This window comes from Chaetodon auriga, chromosome 10 (assembly GCF_051107435.1).
Source record: "Chaetodon auriga isolate fChaAug3 chromosome 10, fChaAug3.hap1, whole genome shotgun sequence".
Taxonomy (NCBI): Eukaryota; Metazoa; Chordata; class Actinopteri; order Chaetodontiformes; family Chaetodontidae; genus Chaetodon; species Chaetodon auriga.
The window spans coordinates 11,583,370-11,595,888 of record NC_135083.1 but is presented as its reverse complement, the minus strand read 5'-3'; the positions used below and the strand labels follow the sequence as shown (position 1 = coordinate 11,595,888).

At 45.4% G+C, this 12,519-nt stretch overlaps 3 protein-coding genes across 3 annotated transcripts; 1 reads left to right on the top strand and 2 right to left on the bottom strand.

Annotated features, from left to right (window-relative positions):
* Positions 1 to 457: 457 nt before the first annotated feature.
* LOC143326858 (D(2) dopamine receptor-like) lies at positions 458 to 2,374 on the bottom strand. The gene is made up of 2 exons (XM_076740852.1): positions 1,218 to 2,374; positions 458 to 707 (listed from the first exon to the last, which is right to left on the bottom strand). Exons 1-2 carry the CDS (start codon positions 2,286 to 2,288, stop codon positions 552 to 554), a joined length of 1,227 nt encoding a protein of 408 aa, XP_076596967.1. The 5' UTR covers positions 2,289 to 2,374; the 3' UTR covers positions 458 to 551.
* A 392-nt stretch (positions 2,375 to 2,766) lies between these two features.
* Positions 2,767 to 8,399, bottom strand: ddx20 (DEAD (Asp-Glu-Ala-Asp) box polypeptide 20). The gene is made up of 11 exons (XM_076740849.1): positions 8,176 to 8,399; positions 7,229 to 7,323; positions 6,610 to 6,778; positions 6,405 to 6,519; positions 6,060 to 6,202; positions 5,635 to 5,773; positions 5,398 to 5,456; positions 5,046 to 5,128; positions 4,805 to 4,910; positions 4,216 to 4,317; positions 2,767 to 4,116 (listed from the first exon to the last, which is right to left on the bottom strand). Exons 1-11 carry the CDS (start codon positions 8,369 to 8,371, stop codon positions 2,966 to 2,968), a joined length of 2,358 nt encoding a protein of 785 aa, XP_076596964.1. The 5' UTR covers positions 8,372 to 8,399; the 3' UTR covers positions 2,767 to 2,965.
* A 1,221-nt stretch (positions 8,400 to 9,620) lies between these two features.
* parapinopsina (parapinopsin a) lies at positions 9,621 to 11,376 on the top strand. Its single transcript, XM_076741422.1, is given in 6 exon segments — positions 9,621 to 9,960; positions 10,368 to 10,458; positions 10,538 to 10,775; positions 10,876 to 11,118; positions 11,235 to 11,342; positions 11,344 to 11,376. Coding segments are annotated over 6 exon segments (1,044 nt in total). The 5' UTR covers positions 9,621 to 9,629.
* The last annotated feature ends 1,143 nt before the right edge of the window (positions 11,377 to 12,519 follow it).

The window sequence follows — 12,519 nt, the reverse complement described above, 5'->3', positions numbered from 1 at the left end:
GACACAGGTAATGGCAGAGGTGAGGTTCCCAGTATTATGTGTTGCTAGGACAGTGAAAACGTGATTTATTTACCGCTTCCGTGTTTCAAGACAGGTTGTTTTGTGTCAGCTGCACCTTCAAATGACACAGTTTGAATTCTTATGTAAGCATATTTCTGCTCAAAGTGTCAAAGGATTGCCTTTTTTTTTTATTTACATACAACAAAAACAGAGGCCTGTGATTGTGTTCGTCTCTCGCTTCCTCTGTTATGTACTCTCCTTTGATTGTCTTTTTTCTGGGCGCAGTCACTTTTCCTATCACTTTGCTTTGCCCTCCTATGCCACCTGTCATTGTTGAGACTACTGCTGTGCGTATCTTGTCAGGTGTTGGATATTATTTATGACCTTGTCTTGTGTCCCGACTGTGAAACGCCTGATAAAACATCTATATCTGCCACAAATACAAACTCTGTGGGCTCTCTTCTTCACTCCACATGTGTATAAACACTAGGCAGTGGCTTCAGTTCCCAAAGGTCCAGTCTATGTGACCCAAATATTCAAGTGTTGAACCTTCAGGCCCGCAGCTTTAGGCGACACCTTGGGATGGAGGAGAGGATCTTGCGGAGTTCAGAGCGAAACTGTCTGGTGACTAGAGTATAAATGAGGGGATCCACTGCAGCCTGTACACAAGTTAGCACCACAGCCGATGTCTCCAGGTCCATCAGCAACTGTGGGGAAAAACAGGAGAGAGCTCAGGATGGTGCAAAGACACCGGACGCTTTTCCAAATTGCTTCTGCAGGGCAGAAAATCAGGATTAATCTGACAGTCAAAACCCCAAACAGATTCAGTAACACATTTTCGCATTGGTGAAGCTGGAACAGCATGTTTGATCATTTTTATGATAGATTACTTGTCAAAACTTGTCAAACAATTAATCAGCTACCAATATGATGTATTACTGCACTGAGCAATCAGAATAATAGAAACAGCCATGCAAAGAAACCATATTTTCAATTTTTGTGTATAGTTTGCTTTCTGTGATTTGTTGTATGAGACTGAATTATTCAGAAGGATGTTTCTAATCTTTTGTGCAGCTCCACTGGATTTTAGAAACCTCATAAATCACAAGTATTTATCGCAGGATTGCAGAACACTGTACAGGGTTTATATATTTTAGTGTACGGACAATTACAGTAATAATCTGATGGGGGGGGGGGGGGGGGGCTGCTCCACTTACTTTGTCTGTGTCCTGCCAGGAGATGACGTTTATGAGCAAAAGAACGACCATGGGTACCCAGAACAGCGTAAAAGCGATGATTATGTATCCAAAACGCTGGGCCAGTTTCCCCTCCATCTGTTTCTTCCCCCGCTCCCTGGCCCCAGGGGTCAGGAGACACACTGCCCCCACAATCTGCGGAGGTCTCCCAGGGGCGCCTCCTGTGGACGAGCCCCCACAGGGAGCACCGGCTTCGGCCACCAAGACCACCGTCCGACGGGGAGGCAGCGGGCTGCTGGAGTCCACAGAGGGCAGAGACTTGGAGGCCAGCGGAGCCGTCCGCGGTGCGGCAGCAGGGACACTCATCAAGCCCCAGACGTGTTCCGACACCGTCGGCCGCCACTGGACTCCCCGGTTGAACACTTTTTTTCGGTGCTGTCTTACAACTTTGAATATCCTCACGTAGTGGATAACGATCACAGTCAGAGACAATCCCCACACCGGCACCAGCACGTAAGGTCCAAATGGATCCCAGTTTCGAAGACGCTCGTCGTCGTGCCTCCAGGTGTGCGGGCGGCAGAGCATGTAAAAAAGCGCTTTTTCGGAAAGAGTCAGAGAGATGAGAGCTAAAATGAGGCCGGCAGCCCAGATGGACAGGATCCAGAGACGGACCCTCGCTTTCCGCCTCTCGGTTTGAAAGGGAAACGCGATGGCTTGGAAGCGCTCCACGCTGATGCTGACCAGCGTGAGCAGCTGGACGCAGCTGCACAGCGCATAGGTGAACTGCTGCAGGGTGCACACAGGCACCGACACCCGCTGGCTGTCCTTCCCATAGCGCAGAAAGGAGAAGAGCAGCAGCGGCGTGTCCACCGAGCACTTCAGGAGGTCACTTGCGGCCAAGCTGACCAACAGCGCGTTATTGCAGGTCTGCAGGCTCTTGGTCCTGTAGACAACCCAACAAACCCACAAGTTCCCTGGTAGACCCAGGATCAGCGTTAAGGTTAAGACTGTGCAGTTGAATATGAAAAACATCATGTCCACCGGAGTCTCACAGCCTGCAGTTGTTTGGTTCCAGCAAGTGTGCGGGTCCATGATTTCACCTTCCTCTCAAGAAGCCTTTACGTGTGAATCATCTCCTGCTTTCATCCTGAACAAAACCTTCTCCTGCCTGTTGTCCACACCAGCGCGCTGCCGCAGAGCCATCCACCTCTGATGAACAGTGATTTAAAATGGTAACATGGAGCTACCCCTTGTCAGAATAAGCTGAAGTGGGCCCCTAGTTTAAATTAATGTATTCAAGGGTCTCTGCATTTTGTGCTGCCCAGCATTGATTGGATGAATGCTATGTAGCAGCTGATTAGGCTGTAATCAGGGGCATGTGGAGTTGTCTGACCTTGCTGTGCTCTGCTGAAGAGATTACATAAAGTAAATTGCACAATTTGGCCCCTCTTCTTCATTTTGCTCTAAACATCAGGTTAGATTAACGGCTAGTGATGTGGATGCCCTGTATCCCTTAGAAGAACATATATTTTTACACGTATTAATATAAATAAAACAAATACAAGATAGTGCCTTGTCGTGAGAGTGTGCAGATCCATAACAGGAAATGGATGCTCCATACTGGTACTTTATTAGAAAAACAGTACAGTTTGGTACGAATAACTGAAAAATACACACTCTAAACATTTAAGTGCAATGTGTTGGACTGGACGTGCCGACAGCTGTGCCCGAGTCCTTACTGAACACCCTGATTAACAGTATTAGACCCGTCAGTATTTCAGCAGTTCTTCCATGTAGACAGCGTTCATACGATAAGCTGCCATCCAGTTGTGGGCTGCACTGTAGTAGCTTTGGTAACCCGGGTCTTGAAAAGGAGACGTGGAGGTGTAGTAATCATGCCAGGCTCTGTAGCTGGCCCTCCAGTAACTTTCAGCACTCCACTCCTCCTCCTCCTCCTCTTCATCATCGTCGTCATCATCATCATCATGTTCTCCTTCGTCCCTTTCACTGCCTTTTTTCTCTCTGCTGGTCTTCTCTGAAATCTTTTTGCTCCATTTCCCAGTCTTTTCTTTTCTTGATCCATTCCTGCCGGTCTGCGCAGGAGCCGGCTGATTGGGTCGCCTGCTCGATTTCTCCGCAGGTCTGGATTCATAGTTCTCGGGCTGAGGCCAAGCTCTCTCATTTGACGCGCCGGCTGTCTGGGGATATATTTGAGGTGCGACAGAAGTACAAGCTTTGTTCTCCTCTGCCTTTGGTTTGGGCGCAGTAGGTGTCTGTCCCACTTTGATCTGAGGCTGAGTGATTGCTCGGTATTCACCATTGTCCCGGTCACATTGCGAGCTCGACGAACCAGAAATTGACCTTGAACGTGAAAAGTCCGATTCCCAGCGTTTTCCACGCTGTTTTAAACTCTGAGCTCCATCATCATTCAGTGTGACAGACTCTCTGTGTGCATTCTGCTCATCGGAGCTGCCGTCCTCTCGACCTCTGAACTCCCTGATGACCTCCACTGATCTCCCCAACCCTGTGGCAATGAAGCTGTGGAAGTCCTGCTCAGCCTCCTCAAAGGTCATAAACTCAGACTTACAGCTCTTAAAGGAGCTGAGAGGAGGGATCTTTGGCAGAGCGTCTTGCAGCTCTTTTCGACTCTGCACCGCCTGAGGAGGACTCTGCGGAGGAGCATCCTTTGCAGGAGACACTTTTCTGGGATTCCCTTCACCGTGTGCTCCCTGTCTGGGTGCTGGATGGGTCTTCTCTGGCCTTCTTTGACTGCTGTGCTCTGGAGCTTGATCTGTGACTGACTTGGTCCGCCTCTTCTTCTCTGCCCTGGAGGAGAGCTGGGATAAGGGGCCCGGAGTGGCAGCCTCAGTGCAGACGTCCCAGTCACACGGCTCGTCCATCAACCCAGGCTCTATGATGGCTTAAGAGAGCAGAAGACGGATGAGACCTGGAATTACTTATCCCCATTAAAACCAGACATCTGAGGACAAAGTCAACACATGCTGCGTGTAAAACTCACATGGCAACGCAGACAAAATCAGGCCGCACTTTTGAGCAATGGCCATCATCTTGTTCTCCTCCTCACCATGGCAACAGTAGGTTACAGCCAGCCCCTGAGTGCCTACAAATAAAACATAATCCTGATGAGAGCACATTCAAGGAGCAGGAGGGGATGAAAGGAGGGTGTTAGTTGTGCATTCAGGGACGGCGGGTGGACACGCATACACACACACACACACGTACAGACAGTGTGTGTGCAAGCTAAGATTGAATTGCCTTCTGTTTCGGAGACAAAAGTTAAGCCAAGATAATTATAATTAAATGCAGATGATTAGGAACCCATTCACCTTGATAGGTGGGTCAAACCTGCTAATACTACAGAGGCTTAAGCAAGTCTTCAGAATGGTGTTTGAGGCAGGAAGAACCAGGAAATGCTCACTGCCCCAGCAAATCAAGTCCAATTCAGAGCAACAAAAGGGTGAAACAAACAGTTTCTGTACAAATAATATATTACCACCAGCAATAATTTAAATTTAAGCTATTCTTGTGTTTTGAGGCAAAGTTAGCCTGCTTATTTCTGCTCTAACTGAACGTTATTGGAGACTAACCGAAGCGGCCAGCCCGTCCGATTCGGTGCATGTACGTCTCCCAGTCCTGCGGCACGTCCAGGTTTATCACCAAGTTCACTTTGTCTGCATCAATGCCTCTGGAAGTCTGACAGGAAGGAGAGGACAAAAAGAGAAAACAACCAGGATTAAAGAACAGATATAAGAGATGCATACAGACAGGAAAACCAGTGATGGGTGACATATGGAGAGCAGCACAATGGAGAGGATGTGTGTGTCTCACCAGGTCAGTGGAGATGAGCACCCTGCATTGGTACTGCTTCAGTTTCGACATCGCCTCCAGCCTCTGGTCCTGACTCAGACCACCTGTATAGGTCATCACACACAGTCACATTAGATCACATCAACTGAAGTCAGCTCCTCTGAGACAGCCAGCCAAAAGGGAAAACTAGTTTAAATCACAACAATTAAGGCTTCAAGTTTATTTGCAATTAGTAGGAGAGAATATCAATTTCACCATACTTTTTTAATTACTTTAACTATTATTTAATTGTAAAAACAACCCTCGTTAAATTGTCTGTTTCTGTTGGCTGATTTGCAGCATTTTCATCACTACACTGCAAAGGTCCTCTCACCTGAGATGCAAACAGCAGGTAAGCCTTTGGAGGACAGGATGTCTGCCAGGTGCTGAGCCCTGTGGGAGCAATCCAGAGCAACAGCATTCAAAAACTGCTTCTCAGAGATACATCATCAACATTAGATCAGATGAATGACCAGTATCAATTCAAACAGCAGACGCACATCTGAGATGTACTTTTTCTTGGTGACAAAAGTAATTAAAAGCGAGGACACACACTACAGCCACGTGTTACCTCGTGTGCAGGTTGGAGAACACAAGGGCCTGGTTGAATGGGATTTTACTGAAAAGCTCCAGCAAGTGCTGCACCTTCTCCTCGAAAACCTTGTGAGGTAAAGGATGGGACTGCACCAGCTTGTAATACTGCTTCAGACCTGGCAGGGGGCGCACAAGAACAACGTGTTTTTTTAGGGGACTTGCAAGCCAGCCAGAGTGTTTTTTGGCATTTCTCAGCATTTCTCCCCATTTATTTTGAACACAATGGAAAAAAAAAACATTTTCTACCAGATAATAACCCCTTAAAAGATGTCTCATTGCAGACTTTATCATCCTGTCCACCTGGTCTTACTATGAGGATTTAAACAGTTTAAATACATAAACCAGGTCAAGTAATTTGCCTCACGTAAAGTGATGCTTTCACCGTTTGAATTCGAGTCTTACCTTTCAGGCCCATGTCACTGGGATTGAGTCTGACAAAAGTGGGCTCTCTCATGTAGTGGGTAAGGTGGTGAGCAAGGGATTCTGGGTAGGTGGCAGAGAGCGCAAGCATCTGTTTGTTCTCAGGCAGAGCAGAGAAGATCCAGCTGGAAAGACGGAGCAGAGGAGACGGGTGAATTTCCGCCTGTGTGTTTTGTTGTAAATGACACAATTTATGATATTTCATCTACACAGATTTGTTTTTGAAGGACTTTGAGGGCTCTGGTTAAATAACACCACCAGCCTGCTGTCACTATCATGTAACTAAGGAAATCTGAGTATGATGAAAGATGTTTCTGTCCACCCCACTTAATCTGTTCCTGGAAGCTGCCCTCCTCCAGCAGCTTGTCTGCCTCGTCCAGAACAAACAGTCTGATGCTGGCGGTGGACAACATGCCCAGCTCGATTAGCTGCTTGATACGACCTGCGTGCAAAAGCGAGAGCAGAGTTACAAAACACAAGCAACAGCGTGACGCTACCGTAAAGAGGTAATGCCTCTCGACAGGCGTCTTACCAGGTGAGCCCACAGCTACGTGGCACTTCTTCAGCTGGGGTTTGTCCTGACTCACGGGCCTCCCCCCGATGAAAACATGGCACTCGAGGCCCTCCATAGCACAGCCTATGGCCATGACCACTGAGTGGATCTGCACCGCTATCTCGCGTGTAGGAGCCAGGACAAGAACCTGCAGGAGGGGGGAAAACAAAGGGGGTCGTTGTGAAAATGGTTAGACGTCAACAACCACTTACATTTGATTGAGAGCTGATTAAGGAGAGGCAGGTGTTTGGTCGCTCCCAATCAGAAAGACCCAGATAAGAAGATTACAGAGCACCAGAATACTGCCGGTTCATCAGCAAGACCAGACCTACCTCTGCTTCATCAATAATTGCCCCCTTTCATTTACTCTTTTGACACAGAGCAGCTTAAACTCATCAGATTAAAAAGACCCCCTGAAACCAAAGCGATTAATTCTCATGGCCATCTGTTGTTGGTAAAATTGAGCAGACTGGTAAAAACTTCAAAATCAAGGTTTTCGCCTTTGTTAATAGAGCCTGCATCACTGACATTAAAAAGGACAGGAAAGATAATTTTTTCCACATGATCACCTTGCGTGGTTAGAGTTAAATCCACTCACCTGAGTTGCAGGATTCTCCAAGACCAGAGAGTCCAGGGCAATGGTGCAGAACACGCATGTCTTCCCCGTGCCAGACTTGGCCTGCACAATCAAATCTGAAACAGCAGATGGACAATGTAAGGCTGCACAACTCGTCTGAATAATCAAGATCACACTTTTGACTTGCACAGCTGAAGGACCAGTGCAGATTTAGCTGGGATCTTTCAGCAGAAATGGAAATTTACATTCAGTTATCTGCAATCTGCCGTCTCACCACTAGATGCCGCTAAATCCCACAAACTGGTCCTTAAATTAAACTTGATTGGATGCAATAATTGTTGCTTCACATCTAGGGTGCCTAATCTGCTGCAGCTAAACATCAACAGATGAACAGTCTGACCAGAGACGTTTACTTCAAGTACACTGAGATTAACTGTTTGCTTCACAGCTGCAGCCCACAGCATTTTCACTGCACAGACGACCTGCACGTGGACAGAAACTACAGCTCCCATGTGAGGATCAATGATTTTAAGTCGCTGTGTTTCCTGGAAGTAAAACATTCGAGTGCAGTAAACTAGTTTATACCTAAATTAACTACCTAAATCTTTGCATGTTCACATAGTCCCAATGCAGAGCTGTAACCAGAGAATGAAACGAGTTCACAAGACACTTTTCTTTGTCACGTTACATACAAAATGATGATACTGATCAATGAGGAGAATGATCACAAGATTAATCCATTATGAAAATGAACATTAGTCGCTGCCATGTATCAAAATGCTCATTTTATCTGACAAACAGTCGAAAACCTGATGATATTTTGGCTCTTCTGCTTCAAAATTAAGAGACAATATTTGGTGGATCATCACTGAAGACAAACAATATACAAATCATCATTATTTAGAGGCTGGAAGTTGCTACATACACAAACACATTTATACACACAAACGTGTGTCTCATGAACCCACCGAGTCCGCAGCGGCCGAGCGGGATCGCCTTGAGCTGGATCGGGGAGGGTTTCTGAAAGCCTGCGGCGGAAAGTCCGTCCAGCACGGCTTGAGACAGCAGCAGAGAGCCGAAGTCGATCCCGTCTGACAGAAGCACATCATCGGTCCGCTTTCGCGTTTCTATGTCGTGGGCTGCTTTCCTCACAGAGGCAGCCATGTTGACTGTTTACGGCCGGTGAACAAGCGCAGCTTCTTTAATACGCCTCGGAGATGCAGCTGCAGCCTCTGCTGCCCCCTTGTGACTGGGAGGTGAACTGACCGTCAATAATGTTGCATAAAAAGAATCAAGATGTCCCTTTTTCTCATGCTGGATCCAAGAGAAAATCACATGGGGAGAAAACACTTGAAAAAGCTAACTATTGATAATGACAACTATACTTTTGAGTTGCCAGATTGTGAAAAAATCCTCTGTATGATGTTTATCCTGTAGACTATTTGGTAATAATGCAGGTATAGATGGTGGTAATCTCATTAATAAATACCTGTGGGTTTCAGGTTGTCTAATAAGACATTAAGACTGCAGTTTATCAACACATCTATTTGAGATGTTTTCAATGGATTTGGTGCTCAGATGTTTCCAGAAGTGATTCCTTGGAGGGTGTTTCCAATATTGTAAAGAGCTGAAAAAGACAAGCAATACATACACAATCAGTCTTGAACATCCCCTCTGACCTTTACCTCTGACCTCTCTAAAAGAGGAATGGTAACAGGAATCAATAAATTGCAAGTTTATTGCATTATTGACAATATTTCATTTGTGCATGCCTGTAAACCAAACAAATCCCAATGGCTGTCATTTGTAAGACAATCCAAAAGCAGTGGCTGTGCAAGCCGTGCTGCACAGAATCAGTGTTAAGCCTCTACGTGCTGACTTATTCAGTGTCTACAAAAATGCATGATATTAGCAAGCTATAACGTTCCCTCTGTGCCTTTAACCAGCAGACATGCACTTAAGTCTGATCCTAAAACCAAAACCATTACTGAATCCCTGCTTCATTTCTGGGGAGCAGCTGTGAACCCAGCAATCATGGAAAGTGCGGTCTTACAAGATATTAGATAGAATTATTGTCTTCACAATCCGGATCTATGGATTTGGTTTTCACCAATTAAATGTCATGGTCTAGAGCTTCTCTCCTCTCATTGGGCTTATTAAAAGGGTCCAATCTCCATCTCATCTCTGAAGCTGCACCAGAGCAGCAGACATGCAGCATCTGTAGGCAAAGACTTCACTGGTTATTGATTTTGATGGAGTTAGTAAATAGATTTTTTCACGAAGTGCCTGCCTAATCTCTTTTGTATTTTGTGGAACTGTATGTGGATATTTTGGACTTAAGTTGAATTTGTTTGTGGATGAGTTTGTACATGAGACTTAATTTTCATTCCAGGAAGCAGTCACCTCATCTACACTCAGGAAAATGGAGCACCTTGTCCTGCTTGGAAACTCCTCATCATCGCACAGCTCAGTCAACACAGAGCTCCTGTCTCGGACTGGCTACACAACACTGGCCGTGATCATGGGTGTGTTCACTGTGGTGGGGATCATCCTCAACGTCCTGGTGATCGTGGTGACAGTGAGACACAGGCAGCTCAGACAGCCACTCAGCTATGCCCTGGTGAATCTGGCCATATGTGACCTGGGCTGTGCTGTATTTGGGGGTCTGCCCACCACAGTAACCAGTGCCATGGGATACTTCAGCCTGGGGCGTGTGGGCTGCATGTTAGAGGGCTTTGCTGTAGCCTTTTTCGGTGAGTCAATTCAGAACCTCTTTTTTGTTCTTGTGGGAGACATTCAATGTGGCAATGGGCCCCAACTAGACATTGCTTTTTCATAAGGCGCCATGAGCCAAAAAGGTCAGAAACAACTGGTTTAATCTTTAACTTCTTGTGTTTTCTAAGTTTATCATGTGTGTTTTATGCAAAATCTTAATGAGAAATACGAGTGGCTATAGCTGTCAGATGAATGCAGAAGAATAAAAATGACAAATTTCCCACTGAAATGTAGTAAATCCTCAAAATTGCCCTTTAGTATAGTAAATGTTCTTAGTCACCGTCTAGCACTTAAGTATCACACCATTAACTGGTGCAAAGCTCAGTAGCAGGATATTTTCCTCAAAAAATTATTTAGCCTTTCCATGTTCCTTCTTTTCTGTTAGGTATAGCAAGCCTGTGTACTGTAGCAGTCATTTCTGTTGAACGCTACATGGTGGTGTGCTATCCCATGGGTGCCGTCCTGTTCCAGACCAGGTACAGTAATGACCATGAAAACTGAGTACAACCACGATTGCTCCGCCAGCATGTGACACACCATCTGTGTTGCCCTCAGACATGCGGTGGCTGGAGTGGTGCTGTCCTGGGTGTGGTCGTTTGTGTGGAACACTCCGCCTCTGTTTGGTTGGGGAAGTTATGAGCTGGAGGGCGTCAAGATCTCCTGCGCGCCTAACTGGTACAGCCGGGATGTTGGGAACATGTCCTACATCATCATGTACCTTTTCTTTTGCTTCGCTGTGCCCTTCTCTATCATCACTGTGTCTTACTCACAGCTCTTGTGGACCCTCCGCCAGGTGAGCAACGCAGCCAAGTTTACTCAGTGATGAAAAGACACTTCAGTTGCTCCGATCAGCATCACAATGTAGTCTTTTTGCTTGCGCTTTGGTGGCCTAGGTGACTAAACTGCAGGTATCAGAGGCTGGCAGCACATATCGCGTGGAGGTGCAGGTGGCGCGTATGGTCGTGGTGATGGTGCTGGCCTTCCTGGTGACCTGGCTGCCATATGCTGCCATGGCCCTTGCTGTCATCATGGATTCCAGTCTATATATTGACCCCATCATCGCCACTATACCTGTTTACTTGGCTAAAAGCAGCACTGTCTACAACCCCATTATATATGTTTTCATGAACAGACAGGTAACCCTTCATCATGCACGGTTATATTCACGCAATCAAAGGAATTCAGGCACATATAATCATACACTATTATTCATCTGTATCAACCATGAGTGCTGTATGTGTGTGTTTTCCAGTTTCGAGGATACGCTGTCCCCACTGTCCTGTGTGGATGGAACCCGTGGGCCTCAGATCCACAAATGTCTGAGGGTGAGACCACGGTTGCTTCTCTCAACAAGAGCCAAAAAAATCTCACCTAAAGGATCTTTGAAAGAGTGAAAGTGTACATAAATCCCTGTGGTCTCACTCCTGAGGCAACTTCAGATCACGAGGATGACAGACTGGAATGAAAGCCATGAACGAGACAGTTCTGTAATGTTGAACAGTGGGCATGTAAATGTAATCTGTGATGTAATGATCTATTACACTGGACAGTGGTATATAGCCAAAGGATTTATGACAACAAGAAAGTAATTAGATGATTCTTATTATTTTTTTTTTATGAGGTATGCCTTTGCTTCTTGATGTCTGTAGTCAAACATGGTACACACTAAAGATAAGATAAGATAAGACAGGACTTAAATGATGGATAAAGACACTTCTTTATGATTTCATCTCTCTATATATGTGCATGTATTACAAATAAAAAAAATATAGAATTGTTGAAAGAGTTAAATCAACATTTCACATATTTCAAAATAAACTTGCAAAATCCAAATCATATTGGCTTTTGCAGAATATGTCACTCAGATAATGTAAGGATTTTTTTGAAAAGAACCAGGAATGGGCTCGTCCTCTTTGAGCATGCATGTGATCAATCAGCAAAGATATTTTACTCCTAGGTTAAGCATTAGACCATATTTGTCTAGAAATTTGGAAAACAATCCAATAGTTGTCAATACATTTTTATCTAATGTATCACAGTCATTTACAGAATGGGTCCACAATAGTCAGGCAGCAGGTTTTGCTGGAGGCCAACTTCAGGCTGGATGTGAAGCTCAATTTAGCATCTTAAATGAACTTTTCAGATTTGGACATGATATTGTCCTCGCTGTCAACCAGAACTCAGCTAACTGAAATAAACACTTCTATTCATCATTCTGACTTTTGGAAATGCTGTTTGAAGTGTACTGCAGTGACAAAACCCTCCACTGTTACCCAGTGTACTAAGTTGGAAAACTCAACAACACTCAAACACTCACTCAAACATTTGTCACCTGTCTCAAGCTGGTGGTGATCATATTCTTTACCGTCACTGGTAATTTTCTAGAACACAGAGAATTTATTTATCTGTTTTTTGTTACAAATTATCGTTCTCCAGGTAGCTTGGGAGCTGGCTCCACCACAGCTGGGACTCATCATAATCAAGCACAGCATAAAGACTGTGGACTGCAGAAGACTCATTGCCAGAGTGTTCCTGCT

Coding starts and splice junctions, on each gene's coding strand:
- LOC143326858 (XM_076740852.1), bottom strand. CDS start 2,288: ATGGACCCGCACACTTGCTGGAACCAAACAACTGCAGGCTGTGAGACT. Junction 708..1,217: donor CCTGGCAGGACACAGACAAA/GTAAGTGGAGCA, acceptor TTTTCCCCACAG/TTGCTGATGGACCTGGAGAC.
- ddx20 (XM_076740849.1), bottom strand. CDS start 8,371: ATGGCTGCCTCTGTGAGGAAAGCAGCCCACGACATAGAAACGCGAAAG. Junction 7,324..8,175: donor GCTCGGCCGCTGCGGACTCG/GTGGGTTCATGA, acceptor CTGCTGTTTCAG/ATTTGATTGTGCAGGCCAAG. Junction 4,117..4,215: donor GATTTTGTCTGCGTTGCCAT/GTGAGTTTTACA, acceptor TGCTCTCTTAAG/CCATCATAGAGCCTGGGTTG.